At 45.5% G+C, this 26,156-nt stretch overlaps 1 protein-coding gene across 1 annotated transcript in view; it reads right to left on the bottom strand.

Annotated features, from left to right (window-relative positions):
- Nucleotides 1-26,156, bottom strand: part of LOC109886250 (puratrophin-1-like) — a gene marked incomplete at its 5' end in the record, with an annotated part of 135,452 nt that overhangs the window by 108,141 nt on the left and 1,155 nt on the right. The window contains 5 exons of the mRNA XM_031815694.1: nt 3,891-4,039; nt 7,214-7,312; nt 9,289-9,405; nt 14,629-14,715; nt 25,531-25,624. Coding sequence (XP_031671554.1) covers nt 3,891-4,039; nt 7,214-7,312; nt 9,289-9,405; nt 14,629-14,715; nt 25,531-25,624 — 546 coding nt within the window. The remainder of the gene's footprint in view (nt 1-3,890; nt 4,040-7,213; nt 7,313-9,288; nt 9,406-14,628; nt 14,716-25,530; nt 25,625-26,156) is intronic.

Here is a 26,156-nt window from a genome sequence, read left to right as displayed (position 1 = left end):
GGATCTCTTTGTGTCTCCTCAGTAGGGGATCAACGGTTCAGAATGAGTCTGGATCTCTGTGTGTCTCCTCAGTAGGGGATCAACGGTCTGGATCTCTGTGTGTCTCCTCAGTAGGGGATCAACGGTCTGGATCTCTGTGTGTCTCCTCAGTAGGGGATCAACGGTCTGGATCTCTGTGTGTCTCCTCAGTAGGGGGTCAACGGTTCAGAATGAGTCTGGATCTCTGTGTGTCTCCTCAGTAGGGGGTCAACGGTTCAGAATGAGTCTGGATCTCTGTGTGTCTCCTCAGTAGGGGGTCAACGGTTCAGAATGAGTCTGGATCTCTGTGTGTCTCCTCAGTAGGGGGTCAACGGTTCAGAATGAGTCTGGATCTCTGTGTGTCTCCTCAGCTACGACCTGGGGCCTTATAGGACAGAGAGAAGCCTCATATGGACATCACTGAGAGTCGTAGAGATGACCTTGATTACAATGCCAGTGGTGAGATACTGTATTATAACACAGACCTACAGTAGATAAACAATAGACTCTTATTTTACAGAACATGTTGCTAGGCAACAGTATGTTTATTTGTGTGTGTGTGTGTTTGTGTGTGTGTGTGTGTGTATATATGTATGTGTGTGTGTGTGTGTGTGTGTGTGCGTGCATGTGCGTGTGTGTGTGTCACTAGCATTGAGGCTGTGTCACCCTGTCAGCACCTCTCTCACAAAGGACCAAAATATTCCAATTGTATTTGTGACCTGCCTGGTAGACAACAGGTTGGAGACGCTGTTGTGAAACGCTGACTGACGGCCCTTCACAACAACGCAGAGAGAACGATGAGATAAACTAATTATAATATGAGGAATAAATACACAATGATAATTTGACTAAATACAAGGAGTACCAGGTAATAACATGGCTATATACAGGAAGTACCAGGTAACACATGGCTATATACAGGAAGTACCAGGTCATAACATGGCTATATACAGGAAGTACCAGGTAATAACATGGCTATATACAGGAAGTACCAGGTAATAACATGGCTATATACAGGAAGTACCAGGTAATAACATGGCTACATACAGGAAGTACCAGGTAATAACATGGCTATATACAGGAAGTACCAGGTAATAACATGGCTATATACAGGAAGTACCAGGTAATAACATGGCTACATACAGGAAGTACCAGGTAATAACATGGCTATATACAGGAAGTACCAGGTAATAACATGGCTATTACAGGAAGTACCAGGTATAACATGGCTACATACAGGAAGTACCAGGTAATAACATGGGCTATATACAGGAAGTACCAGTAATAACATGGCTATATACAGGAAGTACCAGTTAATAACATGGTTATATACAGGAAGTACCAGGTCATAACATGGCTATATACAGGAAGTACCAGGTATAACATGGCTATATACAGGAAGTACACAGGTAATAACATGCTACATACAGGAGGTACCAGGTAATAACATGGCTATATACAGGAAAGTACCAGGTAATAACATGGCTAACTACAGGAAGTACCAGGTAATAACATGGCTACATACAGGAAGTACCAGTAATAACATGGCTACATACAGGAAGTACAGGTAATAACATGGCTATATACAGGAAGTACCAGGTTAATGAACATGGCTATATACAAGGAAGTACAGGTATACATGGCTATATACAGGAAGTACCAGGTAATAACATGGCTATATACAGGAAGTACCAGGTAATAACATGGCTATATACAGGAAGTACCAGGTAATAACATGGCTATATACAGGAAGTACCAGGTAATAACATGGTTATATACAGGAAGTACCAGGTAATAACATGGCTATATACAGGAAGTACAGGTATAACATGGCTATATACAGGAAGTACCAGGTAATAACATGGCTATATACAGGAAGTACCAGGTAATAACATGGCTATATACAGGAAGTACCAGGTAATAACATGGCTATATACAGGAAGTACCAGGTAATAACATGGCTTATACAGGAAGTACCAGGTAATAACATGGCTATATACAGGAAGTACCAGGTAATAACATGGCTATATACAGGAAGTACCAGGTAATAACATGGCTATATACAGGAAGTACCAGGTAATAACATGGCTATATACAGGAAGTACCAGGTAATAACATGGCTATATAACAGGAAAGTACCAGGTAATAACATGGTTATTACAGGAAGTACCAGGTAATAACATGGCTATATACAGGAAGTACCAGGTAATAACATGGTTATATACAGGAAGTACCAGGTAATACATGGCTATATACAGGAAGTACCAGGTAATAACATGGCTATATACAGGAAGTACCAGGTAATAACATGGCTATATACAGGAAGTACCAGGCAACAACATGGCTATATACAGGAAGTACCAGGTAATAACATGGTTATATACAGGAAGTACCAGGTAATAACATGGTTATATACAGGAAGTACCAGGTAATAACATGGCTATATACAGGAAGCACCAGGTAATAACATGGTTATATACAGGAAGTACAGGTAATAACATGGCTATATACAGGAAGTACCAGGTATAACATGGTTATATACAGGAAGTACCAGGTAATAACATGGTTATATACAGGAAGTACCAGGTAATAACATGGCTATATACAGGAAGTACCAGGTAATAACATGGTTATATACAGGAAGTACCAGGTAATAACATGGCTATATACAGGAAGTACCAGGTATAACATGGTTATAACAGGAAGTACCAGGGTAATAACAGGGTATGACAAGTACCAGGGTAATAACATGGCTATATACAGGAATACCAGGTAATAACATGGCTATATAAAGGAAGTACCAGGTAATAGCATGGCTATATACAGGAAGTACCAGGTAACAACATGGCTATATACAGGAAGTACCAGGTAATAACATGGCTATATACAGGGAAGTACCAGGTAATAACATGGCTATATACAGGAAAGTACCAGGTAACAACATGGCTATATACAGGGAGTACCAGTGTTACCGCAGCTATAGGAACAATATGACCCCATACTGACACACAGAGTGGTGTTACTGCAGCTCACACTGACACACAGAGTGGTGTTACTGCAGCTCACACTGACACACAGAGTGGTGTTACTGCAGCTTCATACTGACACACAGAGTGGTGTTACTGCAGCTCCATACTGACACACAGAGTGGTGTTACTGCAGCTCCATACTGACACACAGAGTGGTGTTACTGCAGCTCCATACTGACACACAGAGTGGTGTTACTGCAGCTCCATACTGACACACAGAGTGGTGTTACTGCAGCTCCATACTGACACACAGAGTGGTGTTACTGCAGCTCCATACTGACACACAGAGTGGTGTTACTGCAGCTCCAGGAACAATACGACCCCAAAGATTCTCCTTCAGCTGACCAGAACCAGAACAAGTCCCTCAGTCTCTCTGTTGTCATGTCTCCACTTCTCCTTCATGTCGTTCTCTCTGATCTCCTCATAAAGCCCTGACTTCCTCCAAAACAAGAGTCTCTTCTCTCTTCTGACACAGGTCCTTTAAGACTGACCCCAAAGACACAACACACAGATAAACCATTTCTCTGACTCGGCCAACCCCACCAGCACAGGAAAAATACACATATCAACAGCATTTCTCTGCAAAGCCCCAGAAGTTAGGAACTAGAGGAACCCCCCCCCCCCCCCCATTTTTGAGTGAGTTGGAAATGCCCTCTAGTCAGGAGCAGGTAGCAAAACACTAAACTGAAGAACGGGAAGCACAGGTATAGAACACATAGAACAGATCTAGCACGTCTTAGCCTTTCAATGAGAATGACAGATCTATAACTCATATTGCTATGTGAATCTAGTCGGGTCGCCCAGAAAGGTTCCATATCGCAGCGTTAACGACCGAATCATTACCTGTAGTCGTCTCTGAGGCTGACACTGGTTTCCTCTTTACGGAGGCGAGACAGGATGGCTCCGCCCTCCAGCTGTAATCTAGCCAATCGGCTGTCCTCCAGGACGGTGCACATCACACCCCTGTACCTGGCAAGTAACACCTGGGCCTCCTGGGGGGGGGGGGGGGGGGGAGTTAGTGTTTTATACACGTGTTGCACCACAAGTCAATTAATATGTTTTCTAAACTCTTCCACATACACCAAACACCCTTCCTAAACATTTCCTGTCCTGTAATTCAACACTACCAGATCACTCCACCTCCTGTCCTGTAATTCAACTCTACCTAACCACTCCACCTCCTGTCCTGTAATTCAACTCTACCTGACCACTTCATATTCAACTCTACCTGACCACTCCATTTCCTGTCCTGTCATTCAACTCTACCAGACCACTCCATTTCCTGTCCTGTAAATCAACTCTACCAGACCACTCCATTTCCTGTCCTGTAAATCAACTCTACCAGACCACTCCATTTCCTGTCCTGTCATTCAACTCTACCTAACCACTCCACTTCCTGTCCTGTAATTCAAATCTACCTGACCACTTCATATTCAACTCTACCTAACCATTTCATATTCAACTCTACCTGACCACTTCATATTCAACTCTACCAGACCACTTCATATTCAACTCTACCAGACCACTCCATTTCCTGTCCTGTCATTCAACTCTACCAGACCACTTCATATTCAACTCTACCTGACCACTCCATTTCCTGTCCTGTCATTCAACTCTACCTGACCACTCCACTTCCTGTCCTGTAATTCAACTCTACCAGACCACTTCATATTCAACTCTACCTGACCACTCCATTTCCTGTCCTGTCATTCAACTCTACCTGACCACTCCATTTCCTGTCCTGTCATTCAACTCTACCTGACCACTCCACTTCCTGTCCTGTAATTCAACTCTACCTGACCACTTCATATTCAACTCTACCTGACCACTCCATTTCCTGTCCTGTCATTCAACTCTACCAGACCACTCCATTTCCTGTCCTGTAATTCAACTCTACCAGACCACTCCATTTCCTGTCCTGTAATTCAAGTCTACCAGACCACTCCATGTCCTGTCCTGTAATTCAACTCTACCTGACCACTCCATTTCCTGTCCTCTAATTCAACTCTACCAGACCACTCCACTTCCTGTCCTGTAATTCAACTCTACCTAACCACTCCACACGTCATATCCCTCCTAGACATGTCTCCTACAGCCTCAATACAACACACGTCATATCCCTCCTAGACATGTCTTCTACAGCCTCAACACACGTCATATCCTTCCTAGACATGTCTTCCACAGCCTCAGCACACGTCATATCCATCCTAGACATGTCTTCTACAGCCTCAACACACATCATATCCTTCCTAGACGTGATATCAGATATGTCCTGCTATTCATCAAGTCATGTGTGCACACAGTAGCTGGCAGGACAGTAGACTACAGACTATATTAACATGGTAGTTACCTCAGCGGTAGCTGGCAGGACAGTAGACAGACTACAGACTATATTAACATGGTAGTTACCTCAGCAGTAGCTGGCAGGACAGTAGACTGCAGACTATATTAACATGGTAGTTACCTCAGCAGTAGCTGGCAGGACAGTAGACTACAGACTATATTAACATGGTAGTTACCTCAGCAGTAGCTGGCAGGACAGTAGACTACAGACTATATTAACATGGTAGTTACCTCAGCGGTAGCTGGCAGGACAGTAGACTGACTACAGACTATATTAACATGGTAGTTACCTCAGCGGTAGCTGGCAGGACAGTAGACTACAGACTATATTAACATGGTAGTTACCTCAGCGGTAGCTGGCAGGACAGTAGACTACAGACTATATTAACATGGTAGTTACCTCAGCAGTAGCTGGCAGGACAGTAGACTGACTACAGACTATATTAACATGGTAGTTACCTCAGCAGTAGCTGGCAGGACAGTAGACTACAGACTATATTAACATGGTAGTTACCTCAGCAGTAGCTGGCAGGACAGTAGACAGACTACAGACTATATTAACATGGTAGTTACCTCAGCGGTAGCTGGCAGGACAGTAGCCTACAGACTATATTAACACGGTAGTTACCTCAGCAGTAGCTGGCAGGACAGTAGACTGACTACAGACTATATTAACATGGTAGTTACCTCAGCAGTAGCTGGCAGGACAGTAGACTACAGACTATATTAACATGGTAGTTACCTCAGCGGTAGCTGGCAGGACAGTAGACTACAGACTATATTAACACGGTAGTTACCTCAGCAGTAGCTGGCAGGACAGTAGACTGACTACAGACTATATTAACATGGTAGTTACCTCAGCAGTAGCTGGCAGGACAGTAGACTACAGACTATATTAGCATGGTAGTTACCTCAGCAGTAGCTGGCAGGACAGTAGACTACAGACTATATTAACATGGTAGTTACCTCAGCGGTAGCTGGCAGGACAGTAGACTGACTACAGACTATATTAACATGGTAGTTACCTCAGCAGTAGCTGGCAGGACAGTAGACTACAGACTATATTAACATGGTAGTTACCTCAGCGGTAGCTGGCAGGACAGTAGACTGACTACAGACTATATTAACATGGTAGTTACCTCAGCGGTAGCTGGCAGGACAGTAGACTGACTACAGACTATATTAACATGGTAGTTACCTCAGCAGTAGCTGGCAGGACAGTAGACTACAGACTATATTAACATGGTAGTTACCTCAGCGGTAGCTGGCAGGACAGTAGACTACAGACTATATTAACATGGTAGTTACCTCAGCGGTAGCTGGCGGGACAGTAGACTACAGACTATATTAACATGGTAGTTACCTCAGCAGTAGCTGGCAGGAAAGTAGACAGACTACAGACTATATTAACATGGTAGTTACCTCAGCGGTAGCTGGCAGGACAGTAGACTGACTACAGACTATATTAACATGGTAGTTACCTCAGCGGTAGCTGGCAGGACAGTAGACTACAGACTATATTAACATGGTAGTTACCTCAGCAGTAGCTGGCAGGACAACAGACTACAGACTATATTAACATGGTAGTTACCTCAGCAGTAGCTGGCAGGACAGTAGACTACAGACTATATTAACATGGTAGTTACCTCAGCGGTAGCTGGCAGGACAGTAGACTGACTACAGACTATATTAACATGGTAGTTACCTCAGCAGTAGCTGGCAGGACAGTAGACTGACTACAGACTATATTAACATGGTAGTTACCTCAGCAGTAGCTGGCAGGACAGTAGACTGACTACAGGCTATATTAACACGGTAGTTACCTCAGCGGTAGCTGGCAGGACAGTAGACTCCAGACCTGTGATGGTACTCTGCAGAAGGTTGACAGCGTCCTCACAGTGACTGGTTAGCTGTTCCAGTCTCTGAAACACCACCGTCAGAACAGAGACACACAGACACACTGTTCAACCACATGAAAGACAACTATACAAAGACCGAGAGACAGACAGTCAGATAACTAAGCACAGACAACTTTAGTCATCTCCGGTAAGACACTCACAGCAGCACGTGGTTGCCACGGCGCCGTAAAGCAGCCTAAACAGAGAGTTCTGGAAAGTTGGACATATTTTATTTAAAAAGGTTCTGGTTTTTTTGGTTTAGTGTTGATTGATTTTGTTTTTGATAAGTCATTGATTTGATTGGATATATCCTGTTGTTTTTCAGGACTGACGGCAGGTTGACTTGTTCGGTTTGGCTAGCTAGCTACCTGGCTAACGTTTGATGTATCTCAGCACTGACGGCAGGTTGACTTGTTCGGTTTGGCTAGCTAGCTACCTGGCTAACGTTTGATGTATCTCAGCACTGACGGCAGGTTGACTTGTCCGGTTTGGCTAGCTAGCTACCTGGCTAACGTTTGATGTATCTCAGCACTGACGGCAGGTTGACTTGTCCGGTATGGCTAGCTAGCTACCTGGCTAACGTTTGATGTATCTCAGCACTGACGGCAGGTTGACTTGTCCGGTTTGGCTAGCTAGCTACCTGGCTAACGTTTGATGTATCTCAGCACCGGCTGCTTGTTGATCAATGAGACCTGACTGCATTGTGTAAATGTCAGAGAGCTCATAGTGAGGGTGACTACTGATGTGTGGTGGGCTGTTGGCGCTGAAGAGCAGCACCAGAGGGAGCACCCACGTGGGTGATACATGTTAGATGTGGAGGTATGAAGTCCAGGCTACAGAGAGGATGAGCTGGCTTCACTGGCTACAGAGAGGATGAGCTGGCTTCACCATCACCTGGTCTCACCATCACCTGGCTTCACAGGCTACAGAGAGAATGAGCTGAGGAAGATAGCAGGGTCAAGCAAGCCATCTCCATCACCTGGCTACAACATCACCTATTTCATCATCACCTAGCTTCACCATCACCTATCTTCATCATCACCATCACCTAGCTTCACCATCACCTAGCTTCACCATCACCTAGCTTCACCATCACCTAGCATCACCATCACCATCACCTATTTTCATCATCTCCATCACCTAGCTTCACCATCACCTAGCTTCACCATCACCATCACCTAGCATCACCATCAACTATCTTCATCATCATCATCACCTAGCATCACCATCACCTAATCTTCATCATCACCTAGCTTCACCATCACCTAGCTTCACCATCACCATCACCTAGCATCACCATCAACTATCTTCATCATCATCATCACCTAGCATCACCATCACCTATCTTCATCATCATCATCACCTAGCTTCACCATCACCTAGCATCACCATCAACTATTTTCATCATCATCATCACCTAGCTTCACCATCACCTAGCTTCACCATCACCTAGCTTCACCATCACCTAGCATCACCATCAACTATCATCATCATCACCATCACCTAGCTTCCCCATCACCTATCTTCATCATCACCATCACCTGGCTTCACCATCACCTAGCATCACCATCACCTGGCTTCACCATCACCTAGCTTCACCATCACCTAGCTTCATCATCACCGATCTGCATCATCACCATCACCTAGCTTCATCATCACCGATCTTCATCATCACCATCACCTAGCTTCACCATCACCTGGCTTCACCATCACCTAGCATCACCATCACCTAGTTTCATCATCACCGATCTTCATCATCACCATCACCTAGCTTCACCATCACCTAGCATCACCATCACCTAGCTTCATCATCACCTATCTTCATCATCACCATCACCTAGCTTCACCATCACCTAGCTTCGCCATCACCTAGCTTCACCATCACCTAGCTTCACCATCACCATCACCTAGCATCACCTAGCTTCATCATCACCTATCTTCATCATCACCATCACCTGGCTTCACCATCACCAGGCTTCACCATCAACATCATATCTCACCGTTCTGAAGCAGACCCAGGCGCTGTGTGAAAAGGGGAAGGATCCATCAAACTCAGTAGGCAGCTGAGACACCTCCACATGCTTATAGAGAGACTTCAGAGAGGTCAACAACTCCACCTGGATAGAGAGGGGAGAAATAGGAGGAGGGGGAGAGGGAGAGAGAGAAAGAGAGAGCGAGAGAGAGAGCGAGAGGGTGAGAGAGAGAGAGATACAGAGATAAAGAGAGACAGAGAGAGAGAGAGAGAGAGGGAGAGAGAGAGAGAGAGAGAGAGAGAGAGAGAGAGAGAGAGAGAGAGAGAGAGAGAGAGAAAGAGAGGGGACAGATAGTAGGAGGGGAGAGATAGGAGGAGGAGGGGAGAGAGAGAGAGGTGTGAGAGAGACAGAGGGAGGGAGAGAGAGAGAGATAGGAGGAGGGGAGAGAGAGAGAGAGGTGTGAGAAAGACAGAGGGAGGGAGATAAAGAGGGGAGAGATAGAAGGAGGGGAGAGAGAGGAGATATTTAGGACAACAATACCACCACACCACTAGCAGCAGGTTTGTAACAAGACAACAACTCAATATATTACAACATCCTGTTGTATTCAGCATTTCACTGTGAGGTCTACTACACCTGTTGTATTCAGCATTTCACTGTAAGGTCTACTACACCTGTTGTATTCAGCATTTCACTGTGAGGTCTACTACACCTGTTGTATTCAGCATTTCACTGTGAGGTCTACTACACCTGTTGTATTCAGCATTTCACTGTAAGGTCTACTACACCTGTTGTATTCAGCATTTCACTGTGAGGTCTACTACACCTGTTGTATTCAGCATTTCACTGTGAGGTCTACTACACCTGTTGTATTCATAATTTCACTGTGAGGTCTACTACACCCGTTGTATTCAGCATTTCACTGTGAGGTCTACTACACCTGTTGTATTCAGCATTTCACTGTGAGGTCTACTACACCTGTTGTATTCAGCATTTGACTGTAAGGTCTACTACACCTGTTGTATTCAGCATTTCACTGTGAGGTCTACTACACCTGTTGTATTCAGCATTTCACTGTGAGGTCTACTACACCTGTTGTATTCATCATTTCACTGTAAGGTCTACTACACCTGTTGTATTCAGCATTTCACTGTAAGGTCTACTACACCTGTTGTATTCAGCATTTCACTGTGAGGTCTACTACACCTGTTGTATTCATCATTTCACTGTGAGGTCTACTACACCTGTTGTATTCAGCATTTCACTGTAAGGTCTACTACACCTGTTGTATTCAGCATTTCACTGTGAGGTCTACTACACCTGTTGTATTCAGCATTTCACTGTAAGGTCTACTACACCTGTTGTATTCAGCATTTCACTGTAAGGTCTACTACACCTGTTGTATTCAGCATTTCACTGTAAGGTCTACTACACCTGTTGTATTCAGCATTTCACTGTGAGGTCTACTACACCTGTTGTATTCAGCATTTCACTGCAAGGTCTACTACACCTGTTGTATTCAGCATTTCACTGTAAGGTCTACTACACCTGTTGTACTCAGCATTTCACTGTGAGGTCTACTACACCTGTTGTATTCAGCATTTCACTGTAAGGTCTACTACACCTGTTGTATTCAGCATTTCACTGTGAGGTCTACTACACCTGTTGTATTCAGCATTTCACTGTAAGGTCTACTACACCTGTTGTATTCATCATTTGACTGTAAGGTCTACTACACCTGTTTTATTCAGCATTTCACTGTAAGGTCTACTACACCTGTTGTATTCATCATTTCACTGTAAGGTCTACCCTACCTGTTGTATTCAGCATTTCACTGTAAGGTCTACTACACCTGTTGTATTCATCATTTCACTGTAAGGTCTACTACACCTGTTGTATTCAGCATTTCACTGTGAGGTCTACTACACCTGTTGTAGTCAGCATTTCACTGTGAGGTCTACTACACCTGTTGTAGTCAGCATTTCACTGTGAGGTCTACTACACCTGTTGTATTCAGCATTTCACTGTGAGGTCTATTACACCTGTTGTATTCATCATTTCACTGTGAGGTCTATTACACCTGTTGTATTCAGCATTTCACTGTGAGGTCTACTACACCTGTTGTATTCAGCATTTCACTGTGAGGTCTACTACACCTGTTGTATTCAGCATTTCACTGTGAGGTCTATTACACCTGTTGTACTCAGCGCATGTGACAAATACAATTTGATTTGGTTTGATTTGAATTCCGGCTCAGTACAAGAGGTGGTGGGATGTGTTTGTCATATCCTCGTCCAATCACAACACACACACACCACAGCTCTCTTTCAGGGCCATATCCTGGTGCCACCTCGTCCCCGTCCAATCACAACACAGCTCTCCTTCAGGGCCATATCCTGGTGCCACCTCGTCCCCGTCCAATCACAACACAGCTCTCCTTCAGGGCCATATCCTGGTGCCACCTCGTCCCCGTCCAATCACAACACACCACAGCTCTCTAAAATACTACATTCCTCACACATGGCTTGGTTTGAGGAGGGAAACAAAACTGAACTTCACAAAAAAAAAGTCTTCTGAGCGATGTGACGTCTTGAGAAACCATACCTGTTACTACACAGAGTATTACTGTGAGGGACGTCTTGAGAAACCATAGCTGTTACTACACAGAGTATTACTGTGAGGGACGTCTTGAGAAACCATACCTGTTACTACACAGAGTATTACTGTGAGGGACGTCTTGAGAAACCATAGCTGTTACTACACAGAGTATTACTGTGAGGGACGTCTTGAGAAACCATAGCTGTTACTACACAGAGTATTACTGTGAGGGACGTCTTGAGAAACCATAGCTGTTACTACACAGAGTATTACTGTGAGGGACGTCTTGAGAAACCATAGCTGTTACTACACAGAGTATTACTGTGAGGGACGTCTTGAGAAACCATAGCTGTTACTACACAGAGTATTACTGTGAGGGACGTCTTGAGAAACCATAGCTGTTACTACACAGAGTATTACTGTGAGGGACGTCTTGAGAAACCATAGCTGTTACCACACAGAGTATTACTGTGAGGGACGTCTTGAGAAATCATAGCTGTTACCACACAGAGTATTACTGTGAGGGACGTCTTGAGAAACCATAGCTGTTACTACACAGAGTATTACTGTGAGGGATGTCTTGAGAAACCATAGCTGTTACCACACAGAGTATTACTGTGAGGGACGCCTTGAGAAACCATAGCTGTTACTACACAGATTATTACTGTGAGGGACGTCTTGAGAAACCATAGCTGTTACTACACAGAGTATTACTGTGAGGGACGTCTTGAGAAACCATAGCTGTTACTACACAGAGTATTACTGTGAAGGACGTCTTGAGAAACCATAGCTGTTACTACACAGAGTATTACTGTGAGGGACGTCTTGAGAAACCATAGCTGTTACTACACAGAGTATTACTGTGAGGGACGTCTTGAGAAACCATAGCTGTTACTACACAGAGTATTACTGTGAGGGACGTCTTGAGAAACCATAGCTGTTACCACACAGAGTATTACTGTGAGGGACGCCTTGAGAAACCATAGCTGTTACCACACAGAGTATTACTGTGAGGGACGTCTTGAGAAACCATAGCTGTTACTACACAGAGTATTACTGTGAGGGACGTCTTGAGAAACCATAGCTGTTACCACACAGTATTACTGTGAGGGACAACTTGAGAAACCATAGCCGTTACCACACAGAGTATTACTGTGAGGGACGTCTTGAGAAACCATAGCTGTTACTACACAGAGTATTACTGTGAGGGACGTCCTGAGAAACCATAGCTGTTACTACACAGAGTATTACTGTGAAGGACGCCTTGAGAAACCATAGATGTTCCTACACAGAGTATTACTGTGAAGGACACCTTGAGAAACTATAGCTGTTACTACACAGAGTATTACTGTGAGGGACACCTTGAGAAACCATAACTGTTACTACACAGAGTATTACTGTGGACGTGAGGGATTCTCCAGGTGTAGAACCAGGTCTCTGTGTTACCTGTACGGCTGAGGGTTTCTCCAGGTGTAGAACCAGGTCTCTGTGTTACCTGTACGGCTGAGGGTTTCTCCAGGCGTAGAACCAGGTCTCTGTGTTACCTGTACGGCTGAGGATTTCTCCAGGCGTAGAACCAGGTCTCTGTGTTACCTGTACGGCTGAGGGTTTCTCCAGGCGTAGAACCAGGTCTCTGTGTTACCTGTACGGCTGAGGATCTCTCCAGGCGTAGAACCAGGTCTCTGTGTTACCTGTACGGCTGAGGGTTTCTCCAGGCGTAGAACCAGGTCTCTGTGTTACCTGTACGGCTGAGGATTTCTCCAGGCGTAGAACCAGGTCTCTGTGTTACCTGTACGGCTGAGGGTTTCTCCAGGCGTAGAACCAGGTCTCTGTGTTACCTGTACGGCTGAGGGTTTCTCCAGGCGTAGAACCAGGTCTCTGTGTTACCTGTACGGCTGAGGATTTCTCCAGGCGTAGAACCAGGTCTCTGTGTTACCTGTACGGCTGAGGGTTTCTCCAGGCGTAGAACCAGGTCTCTGTGTTACCTGTACGGCTGAGGATTTCTCCAGGCGTAGAACCAGGTCTCTGTGTTACCTGTACGGCTGAGGGTTTCTCCAGGCGTAGAACCAGGTCTCTGTGTTACCTGTACGGCTGAGGGTTTCTCCAGGCGTAGAACCAGGTCTCTGTGTTACCTGTACGGCTGAGGGTTTCTCCAGGCGTAGAACCAGGTCTCTGTGTTACCTGTACGGCTGAGGGTTTCTCCAGGCGTAGAACCAGGTCTCTGTGTTACCTGTACGGCTGAGGGTTTCTCCAGGCGTAGAACCAGGTCTCTGTGTTACCTGTACGGCTGAGGATTTCTCCAGGTGTAGAACCAGGTCGCTGTGTTACCTGTACGGCTGAGGGTTTCTCCAGGCGTAGAACCAGGTCTCTGTGTTACCTGTACGGCTGAGGGTTTCTCCAGGCGTAGAACCAGGTCTCTGTGTTACCTGTACGGCTGAGGGTTTCTCCAGGCGTAGAACCAGGTCTCTGTGTTACCTGTACGGCTGAGGGTTTCTCCAGGTGTAGAACCAGGTCTCTGTGTTACCTGTACGGCTGAGGATTTCTCCAGGTGTAGAACCAGGTCTCTGTGTTACCTGTACGGGTGAGGGTTTCTCCAGGCGTAGAACCAGGTCTCTGTGTTACCTGTACGGCTGAGGGTTTCTCCAGGCGTAGAACCAGGTCTCTGTGTTACCTGTACGGCTGAGGGTTTCTCCAGGCGTAGAACCAGGTCTCTGTGTTACCTGTACGGCTGAGGGTTTCTCCAGGCGTAGAACCAGGTCTCTGTGTTACCTGTACGGCTGAGGGTTTCTCCAGGCGTAGAACCAGGTCTCTATCAGCCAGTAGCAGGACAGTGTAGATACAGCCGGGCAAAGCATCCTGTCAGGGAGAGAGAGAGACAGAGAACAAGAGACAGATCAGTAGAACAAAAGACAAGCAGATGAAGCTGTCTAAACAACAGACAACATGGGTAGGAGTTGACAGGTGAAGCTGTCTCAACAACAGACAACATGGGTAGGAGTTGAACAGGTGAAGCTGTCTCAACAACAGACAACATGGGTAGGAGTTGACAGGTGAAGCTGTCTCAACAACAGACAACATGGGTAGGAGTTGACAGGTGAAGCTGTCTAAACAACAGACAACATGGGTAGGAGTTGACAGGTGAAGCTGTCTCAACAACAGACAACATGGGTAGGAGTTGACAGGTGAAGCTGTCTCAACAACAGACAACATGGGTAGGAGTTGACAGGTGAAGCTGTCTAAACAACAGACAACATGGGTAGGAGTTGACAGGTGAAGCTGTCTAAACAACAGACAACATGGGTAAGTGTTGACAGGTGAAGCTGTCTAAACAACAGACAACATGGGTAGGAGTTGACAGGTGAAGCTGTCTAAACAACAGACAACATGGGTAAGTGTTGACAGGTGAAGCTGTCTAAACAACAGACAACATGGGTAAGTGTTGACAGGTGAAGCTGTCTAAACAACAGACAACATGGGTAAGTGTTGACAGGTGAAGCTGTCTAAACAACAGACAACATGGGTAGGATTTGACAGGTGAAGCTGTCTAAACAACAGACAACATGGGTAAGTGTTGACAGGTGAAGCTGTCTAAACAACAGACAACATGGGTAAGTGTTGACAGGTGAAGCTGTCTAAACAACAGACAACATGGGTAAGTGTTGACAGGTGAAGCTGTCTAAACAACAGACAACATGGGTAAGTGTTGACAGGTGAAGCTGTCTAAACAACAGACAACATGGTAGGAGTTGACAGATGAAGCTGTCTCAACAACAGACAACATGGGTAGGAGTTGACAGATGAAGCTGTCTAAACAACAGACAACATGGGTAGGAGTTGACAGGTGAAGCTGTCTCAACAACAGACAACATGGGTAGGAGTTGACAGGTGAAGCTGTCTAAACAACAGACAACATGGGTAGGTGGTGACAGATGAAGCTGTCTAAACAACAGACAACATGGGTAGGAGTTGACAGGTGAAGCTGTCTAAACAACAGACAACATGGGTAGGAGTTGACAGGTGAAGCTGTCTCAACAACAGACAACATGGGTAGGAGTTGACAGGTGAAGCTGTCTAAACAACAGACAACATGGGTAGGAGTTGACAGGTGAAGCTGTCTAAACAACAGACAACATGGATAGGAGTTGACAGGTGAAGCTGTCTAAACAACAGACAACATGGGTAGGAGTTGACAGGTGAAGCTGTCTAAACAACAGACAACATGGGTAGGAGTTGACAGGTGAAGCTGTCTAAACAACAGACAACATGGGTAGGAGTTGACAGATGAAGCTGTCTAAACAACAGACAACATGGGTAGGAGTTGACAGATGAAGCTGTCTAAACAACAGACAACATGGGTAGAAGTTGACAGGTGAAGCTGTCTAAACAACAGACAACATGGGTAGGAGTTGACAGGTGAAGCTGTCTAAACAACAGACAACATGGGTAGGAGTTGACAGGTGAAGCTGTCTAAACAACAGACAACATGGGTAGGAGTTGACAGGTGAAGCTGTCTAAACAACAGACAACATGGGTAGGAGTTGACAGGTGAAGCTGTCTAAACAACAGACAACATGGGTAGGAGTTGACAGGTGAAGCTGTCTAAACAACAGACAACATGGGTAGGAGTTGACAGGTGAAGCTGTCTAAACAACAGACAACATGGGTAGGAGTTGACAGGTGAAGCTGTCTAAACAACAGACAACATGGGTAGGAGTTGACAGGTGAAGCTGTCTAAACAACAGACAACATGGGTAGGAGTTGACAGGTGAAGCTGTCTAAACAACAGACAACATGGGTAGGAGTTGACAGGTGAAGCTGTCTAAACAACAGACAACATGGGTAGGAGTTGACAGGTGAAGCTGTCTAAACAACAGACAACATGGGTAGGAGTTGACAGGTGAAGCTGTCTAAACAACAGACAACATGGGTAGGAGTTGACAGGTGAAGCTGTCTAAACAACAGACAACTATTTATTTATTTATTTACTGACTGAATTACTGACTTGTAATCCACCTTGCTGAGGTCAGCCTGCTTCACGCACGCACGAATCCGTAACCTTGATAAACTAACCGTTTGTTCTGAGCAAACATCACCTCAGCAGAATCAAACTCCTACACACCCAGACTAACATTAACCCCCTCCACCCCCTGCTTCCTCTCTCCCTTAATGCAGATTGCTACATTAACCCCCTCCACCCCTTCCACCCTCTCCCCCTTAATGCAGAATGCTACATTAACCCCCTCCACCCCTTCCACCCTCTCCCCCTTAATGCAGAATGCTACATTAACCCCCTCCACCCCCTTCACCCCCTCCTTCCTCTCCCCCTTAATGCAGATTGCTACATTAACCCCCTCCACCCTCTCCCCCTTAATGCAGAATGCTACATTAACCCCCTCCACCCCCTCCTTCCTCTCCCCCTTAATGCAGATTGCTACAGTAACCCCCTCCACCCACTCCTTCCTCCCCCTTAATGCAGATTGCTACATTAACCCCCTCCACCCTCTCTCCCTTAATGCAGATTGTTACATTAACCCCCTCCTTCCTCTCCCCCTTAATGCAGATTGCTACATTAACCCCCTCCACCCACTCCTTCCTCTCCCCCTTAATGCAGATTGTTACATTAACCCCCTCCACCCTCGCTCCCTTAATGCAGATTGCTACATTAACCCCCTCCACCCCCTCCTTCCTCTCCCCCTTAATGCAGATTGCTCCATTAACCCCCTCCACCCTCTCCCCCTTAATGCAGATTGCTACATTACCCCCCTCCACCCACTCCTTCCTCCCCCTTAATGCAGATTGCTACATTAACTGGCTGTGCAGTGACTTCAGTGCAACAGGAAACATAATACTGTTTCTACCTCATTTGCCAACTGTCAAATTGTACAGTGGCTTCATGGCATCGAGTCAAATATCCCAAACAACCTGGTGTTCTGTGTGCCACGTTTACACTGATCTGGATACTGTTGTTATCTATTACCGACCTGTCAACATAACTAACACTGATCTGGATACTGTTGTTATCTATTACCGACCTGTCAACATAACTAACACTGATCTGGATACTGTTGTTATCTATTACCAACCAGTCAACATAACAACACTGATCTACCGACCTGTCAACATAACTAACACTGATCTACCGACCTGTCAACATAACTAACACTGATCTGGAAACTGTTGTTATCTATTACCGACCTGTCAATATAACTAACACTGATCTACCGACCTGTCAACATAACTAACACTGATCTACCGACCTGTCAACATAACTAACACTGATCTGGAAACTGTTGTTATCTATTACCGACCTGTCAATATAACTAACACTGATCTACCGACCTGTCAACATAACTAACACTGATCTACCGACCTGTCAACATAACTAACACTGATCTGGATACTGTTGTTATCTATTACCGACCTGTCAACATAACTAACACTGATCTGGAAACTGTTGTTATCTATTACCGACCTGTCAACATAACTAACACTGATCTGGATACTGTTGATATCTATTACCGACCTGTCAACATAACTAACACTGATCTGGATACTGTTGTTATCTATTACCAACCAGTCAACATAACAACACTGATCTACCGACCTGTCAACATAACTAACACTGATCTACCGACCTGTCAACATAACTAACACTGATCTGGATACTGTTGTTATCTATTACCGACCTGTCAACATAACTAACACTGATCTGGATACTGTTGTTATCTATTACCGACCTGTCAACATAACTAACACTGATCTGGATACTGTTGTTATCTATTACCGACCTGTCAACATAACTAACACTGATCTGGATACTGTTGTTATCTATTACCGACCTGTCAACATAACTAACACTGATTTAGACAGTATAAATGACAAAGACTGACCTAGAATCAGAGAAAACAGTATAAACCCTGACTAGTTGCTCTGCTGGGTGATAAAGACTGACCTAGAATCAGACAAAACAGTATAAACCCTGACTAGTTGCTCTGCTGGGTGATAAAGACTTACCTAGAATCAGACAAAACAGTATAAACCCTGACTAGTTGCTCTGCTGTGTGATAAAGACTGACCTAGAATCAGACAAAACAGTATAAACCCTGACTAGTTGCTCTGCTGGGTGATAAAGACTTACCTAGAATCAGACAAAACAGTATAAACCCTGACTAGTTGCTCTGCTGTGTGATAAAGACTGACCTAGAATCAGACAAAACAGTATAAACCCTGACTAGTTGCTCTGCTGGATGATAAATACTGACTTAGAATCAGACAAAACAGTGAACTACAGTAGCAGGTCTGGTTCCCTGTATAGACATGTACAATGCTCTTCAGGGGAGAAAACTGTGTGTGTGTGTGTGTGTTTGTGTGTGTGTGTGTGTGTGTTTTCTCATGTGACTCATGGGGCTCAGTAAAATATGAGTCAGATTGAATTGATTTATTTAATCTTTATTTAACTGGGCAAGTCAGTTAAGAACAAATTCTTACAATGGCAGCCTACCCCGGCCAAACACGGCCAACGCTGGGCCAAATGTGCACAAAAAAATACAGTTTTATGTCTATGTTTGAAGCCTGAAATGTGGCAAAAGGTCGCAAAGTTCAAGGGGGCCGAATACTTTCGCAAGGCACTGTAGATGCAACAATTTCAAGTTTTTACTGAGTTACAGTTCATATAAGGAAATAAGTCTAACCTGTACCGTAATACCCTGTATATAGCCTCCACATTGACTCTGTACCGGTACCCCCTGTATATAGCCTCCACATTGACTCTGTACCGTAATACCCTGTATATAGCCTCCACATTGACTCTGTACCGTAATACCCTGTATATAGCCTCCACATTGACTCTGTACCGTAATACCCTGTATATAACCTCCACATTGACTCTGTACCGTAATACCCTGTATATAGCCTCCACATTGACTCTGTACCGTAACCCCCTGTATATAGCCTCCACATTGACTCTGTACCGTAATACCCTGTATATAGCCTCCACATTGACTCTGTACCGGTACCCCCTGTATATAGTCTCCACATTGACTCTGTACCGTAACACCCTGTATATAGCCTCCACATTGACTCTGTACCGTAACCCCCTGTATATAGCCTCCACATTGACTCTGTACCGTAATACCCTGTATATAGCCTCCACATTGACTCTGTACCGGTACCCCCTGTATATAGTCTCCACATTGACTCTGTACCGTAACACCCTGTATATAGCCTCCACATTGACTCTGTACCGTAATACCCTGTATATAGCCTCCACATTGACTCTGTACCGGTACCCCCTGTATATAGTCTCCACATTGACTCTGTACCGTAACACCCTGTATATAGCCTCCACATTGACTCTGTACCGTAATACCCTGTATATAGCCTCCACATTGACTCTGTACCGTAACCCCCTGTATATAGCCTCCACATTGACTCTGTACCGGTACCCCCTGTTTATAGCCTCCACATTGACTCTGTACTGGTACCCCCTGTATATAGCCTCCACATTGACTCTGTACCGTAATACCCTGTATATAGCCTCCACATTGACTCTGTACTGGTACCCCCTGTATAATAGCCTCCACATTGACTCTGTACCGTAATACCCTGTATATAGCCTCCACATTAACTCTGTACCGTAATACCCTGTATATAGCCTCCACATTGACTCTGTACCGTAATACCCTGTATATAGCCTCCACATTGACTCTGTACCGTAACACCCTGTATATAGCCTCCACATTGACTCTGTACCGTAACACCCTGTATATAGCCTCCACATTGACTCTGTACCGTAACACCCTGTATATAGCCTCCACATTGACTCTGTACCGTAACACCCTGTATATAGCCTCCACATTGACTCTGTACCGTAACACCCTGTATATAGCCTCCACATTGACTCTGTACCGTAACACCCTGTATATAGCCTCCACATTGACTCTGTACCGGTACCCCCTGTATATAGCCTCCACATTGACTCTGTACCGGTACCCCCTGTATATAGCCTCCACATTGACTCTGTACCGTAATACCCTGTATATAGCCTCCACATTGACTCTGTACCGTAATACCCTGTATATAGCCTCCACATTGACTCTGTACCGTAATACCCTGTATATAGCCTCCACATTGACTCTGTACCGGTACCCCCTGTATATAGCCTCCACATTGACTCTGTACCAGTACCCCCTGTATATAACCTCCACATTGACTCTGTACCGTAATACCCTGTATATAGCCTCCACATTGACTCTGTACCCGTACCCCCTGTATATAGCCTCCACATTGACTCTGTACCGTAACACCCTGTATATAGCCTCCACATTGACTCTGTACCAGTACCCCCTGTATATAGCCTCCACATTGACTCTGTACCGTAACACCCTGTATATAGCCTCCACATTGACTCTGTACCGTAACACCCTGTATATAGCCTCCACATTGACTCTGTACCGTAACACCCTGTATATAGCCTCCACATTGACTCTGTACCGTAATACCCTGTATATAGCCTCCACATTGACTCTGTACCGTAATACCCTGTATATAGCCTCCACATTGACTCTGTACCGTAATACCCTGTATATAGCCTCCACATTGACTCTGTACCGTAACACCCTGTATATAGCCTCCACATTGACTCTGTACCGTAATACCCTGTATATAGCCTCCACATTGACTCTGTACCGTAATACCCTGTATATAGCCTCCACATTGACTCTGTACCGTAACACCTTGTATATAGCCTCCACATTGACTCTGTACCGTAATACCCTGTATATAGCCTCCACATTGACTCTGTAACGTAATACCCTGTATATAGCCTCCACATTGACTCTGTACCGGTACCCCCTGTATATAGCCTCCACATTGACTCTGTACCGTAATACCCTGTATATAGCCTCCACATTGACTCTGTACCGTAACACCCTGTATATAGCCTCCACATTGACTCTGTACCATAATACCCTGTATATAGCCTCCACATTGACTCTGTACCGTAACACCCTGTATATAGCCTCCACATTGACTCTGTACCGTAACACCCTGTATATAGCCTCCACATTGACTCTGTACCGTAACACCCTGTATATAGCCTCCACATTGACTCTGTACCGGTACCCCCTGTATATAGCCTCCACATTGACTCTGTACCGTAATACCCTGTATATAGCCTCCACATTGACTCTGTACCGGTACCCCATGTATATAGCCTCCACATTGACTCTGTACCGTAATACCCTGTATATAGCCTCCACATTGACTCTGTACCGGTACCCCCTGTATATAGCCTCCACATTGACTCTGTACCGTAATACCCTGTATATAGCCTCCACATTGACTCTGTACCGGTACCCCCTGTATATAGCCTCCACATTGACTCTGTACCGTAACACCCTGTATATAGCCTCCACATTGACTCTGTACCGGTACCCCCTGTATATAGCCTCCACATTGACTCTGTACCGTAACACCCTGTATATAGCCTCCACATTGACTCTGTACCGTAATACCCTGTATATAGCCTCCACATTGACTCTGTACCGGTACCCCCTGTATATAGTCTCCACATTGACTCTGTACCGGTACCCCCTGTATATAGCCTCCACATTGACTCTGTACCGTAACACCCTGTATATAGCCTCCACATTAACTCTGTACCGTAACACCCTGTATATAGTCTCCACATTGACTCTGTACCGTAACACCCTGTATATAGTCTCCACATTGACTCTGTACCGGTACCCCCTGTATATAGTCTCCACATTGACTCTGTACCGTAACACCCTGTATATAGTCTCCACATTGACTCTGTACCGTAACACCCTGTATATAGCCTCCACATTGACTCTGTACCGTAACACCCTGTATATAGTCTCCACATTGACTCTGTACCGTAACACCCTGTATATAGTCTCCACATTGACTCTGTACCGTAACACCCTGTATATAGCCTCCACATTGACTCTGTACCGGTACCCCCTGTATATAGCCTCCACATTGACTCTGTACCGGTACCCCCTGTATATAGCCTCCACATTGACACTTATTCACTTATTTATTTTTCTTAAAATTGCATTGTTGGTTAAGTGCTTGTAAGTAAGTAATAACATATAACATTTGAAGTCAATTGAATTGAATTCATTAGGCCCTAATCTATGGATTTCACATGACTGGGCAGGGGCGCAGGGCCTTAGAGGCCATAGGTCCACTCACTGGGGAGCCAGGGCCCACCCACTGGGGAGCCAGGGCCCACTCACTGGGGAGCCAGGGCCTACTCACTGGGGAGCCAGGGCCCACCCACTGGGGAGCCAGGGCCCACTCACTGGGGAGCCATGGCCTACTCACTGGGGAGCCAGGGCCCACCCACTGGGGAGCCAGGGCCCACCCACTGGGGAGCCAGGGCCCACTCACTGGGGAGCCAGGGTCCACCCACTAGGGCAGCCAGGGCCCACTCACTGTGGGAGCCAAGGTCCACCCACTGGGGGAGCCAGGCCCAGCCAATCAGAATGAGTTTTCCCCACAAAAGGGCTTTACTACAGACAGAAATCCAAATTGACAGGAGACCAAATCATGTCCACCATCGAACAAACAGGAGAAAACAGGAATCAAATTGTCCACAGTGACCATCAAAGCAGCCATTGTGGTCAAATCAATTAGTGAACAATGTATCAAAGCCAGAGACTGTGGCCAGGCCAGGATAGGGCCAGTACTGGTCTAAAGTAGAGCACTATGAAGGGAATAGGGTGCCATTTGGGACACAGACGAGGTGTCAGGCCCTTAGACCTAGTAATAAGATGATACTATGTGGAGACATTGTGTGTTGGGGAGGGGGGGGTCCGTGGAGGCTATTCCCTGTGGGACCAGGAGGTCTGGTGAGGGGCTACATTAAGGGATGGACCTCTGTGGCTGAGGGTGATAACCCTGCTCAACTGTCATTGTTAGCAGTGACCTGGAATGGAGGGAAGGACACATGTGTTCTAGAACCCTCACAACATCAGACAGACAGACGGAGCACTCACCATGTTCTAGAACCATCACAACATCAGGCAGACAGAACACTCACCATGTTCTAGAACCATCACAACATCAGACAGACAGAACACTCACCATGTTCTAGAACCATCACAACATCAGACAGACAGAACACTCACCATGTTCTAGAACCATCACAACATCAGACAGACAAAACACTCACCATGTTCTAGAACCATCACAACATCAGACAGACAGAACACTCACCATGTTCTAGAACCATCACAACATCAGACAGACAGAACACTCACCATGTTCTAGAACCATCACAACATCATACAGACAGAGCACTCAGTTATAGAACCTTCACAACATCAGACAGACGGAGCACTCAGAGGTTCTCTAAATGACATTGTAAAGAAAATGACTGAAGCTAACAGTGTTGTTGTGTCCCGGTGTCTGACACCACTGTAGCTTCAAGAGACAACAGAGCAGAGTGATTATACACAGAACTGCATGGCAGTAATGAAGTCCTCTCACAGTCTATTCCTACTGAAATGGAGACGGAGTGGAGGCTGCAGGGTGGCCACTAGACAACCACCAAGTGGAACGTTTGGAGGACAAAGGCATCCTGATTACAAACAGACTCCATGACCACAAGGAGCTGTTTCTACATTTAACAGACTCTCTGATCCAGAGAGACTTACAGTAGAGAGTCATTTAACAGACTCTCTGATCCAGAGAGACTTACAGTAGAGAGTCATTTAACAGACTCTCTTATCCAGAGAGATTTACAGTATAGAGTCATTTAACAGACTCTCTGATCCAGAGAGACTTACAGTAGAGAGTAATTTAACAGACTCTCTGATCCAGAGAGACTTACAGTAGAGAGTCATTTAACAGACTCTCTTATCCAGAGAGATTTACAGTAGAGAGTCATTTAACAGACTCTCTTATCCAGAGATACTTACAGTAGAGAGTCATTTAACAGACTCTCTGATCCAGAGAGACTTACAGTAGGGAGTCATTTAACAGACTCTCTGATCCAGAGAGACTTACAGTAGGGAGTCATTTAATAGACTCTCTGATCCAGAGAGACTTACAGTAGAGAGTCATTTAACAGACTCTCTGATCCAGAGAGACTTACAGTAGGGAGTCATTTAACAGACTCTCTGATCCAGAGAGACTTACAGTAGGGAGTCATTTAACAGACTCTCTGATCCAGAGAGACTTCCAGTAGTGAGTCATTTAACAGACTGGTTTCCTGTTTGACCGTGTCAGTAAACACAGTTCCCTGGTTTCCTGTTTGACCGTGTCAGTAAACACTGTTCCCTGGTTTCCTGTTTGACCGTGTCAGTAAACACTGTCCCCTGGTTTCCTGTTTGACCGTGTCAGTAAACACTGTTCCCTGGTTTCCCGTTTGCCAGTGTCTGTAAACACTGTTCCCTGGTTTCCTGTTTCCCTGGTTTCCTGTTTGACCGTGTCAGTAAACACTGTTCCCTGGTTTCCTGTATCCCTGGTTTCCTGTTTGACCGTGTCTGTAAACACAGTTCCCTGGTTTCCTGTTTGACCGTGTCAGTAAACACTGTCCCGTGGTTTCCTGTTTGACCGTGTCTGTAAACACTGTTCCATGGTTCCCTGTTTGACCGTGTCAGTAAACACTGTTCCCTGGTTTCCTGTTTGACCGTGTCTTACCTGAAGTATGTTGAAGGCGCTGAACAGAGCGGGGACAGGGGAGCACCGCCGGGAGTCTACCACGACTGTCAACCCTAGGGAACGCACCTCCTTCCTGTAACACACAGGATATGACATCAGAGACAGAGACTCAGGCCACAACAGTAAGCTCTTCAGCACTGTTCAAGCTATCAGAACCGTAGTGTCAGGAGCTATCAGAACCGTAGTGTCAGGAGCTATCAGAACCGTAGTGTCAGAAACCGTAGTGTCAGGAGCTATCAGAACCGTAGTGTCAGGAGCTATCAGAACCGTAGTGTCAGGAGATATCAGAACCATAGTGTCAGGAGCTATCAGAACCATAGTGTCAGGAGATATCAGAACCATAGTGTCAGGAGCTATCAGAACCGTAGTGTCAGAACCGTAGTGTCAGGAGCTATCAGAACCGTAGTGTCAGAACCGTAGTGTCAGGAGATATCAGAACCATAGTGTCAGGAGCTATCAGAACCATAGTGTCAGGAGCTATCAGAACCGTAGTGTCAGAACCGTAGTGTCAGGAGATATCAGAACCATAGTGTCAGGAGCTATCAGAACCATAGTGTCAGGAGCTATCAGAACCGTAGTGTCAGGAGCTGTCAGAACCGTAGTGT

The sequence above is a fragment of the Oncorhynchus kisutch genome, unplaced genomic scaffold (assembly GCF_002021735.2).
Source record: "Oncorhynchus kisutch isolate 150728-3 unplaced genomic scaffold, Okis_V2 scaffold495, whole genome shotgun sequence".
In the NCBI taxonomy this organism is placed as follows: domain Eukaryota; kingdom Metazoa; phylum Chordata; class Actinopteri; order Salmoniformes; family Salmonidae; genus Oncorhynchus; species Oncorhynchus kisutch.
The sequence above is the reverse complement of the archived record's forward strand: the minus strand, read 5'-3'. Positions and strand labels throughout refer to the sequence as shown.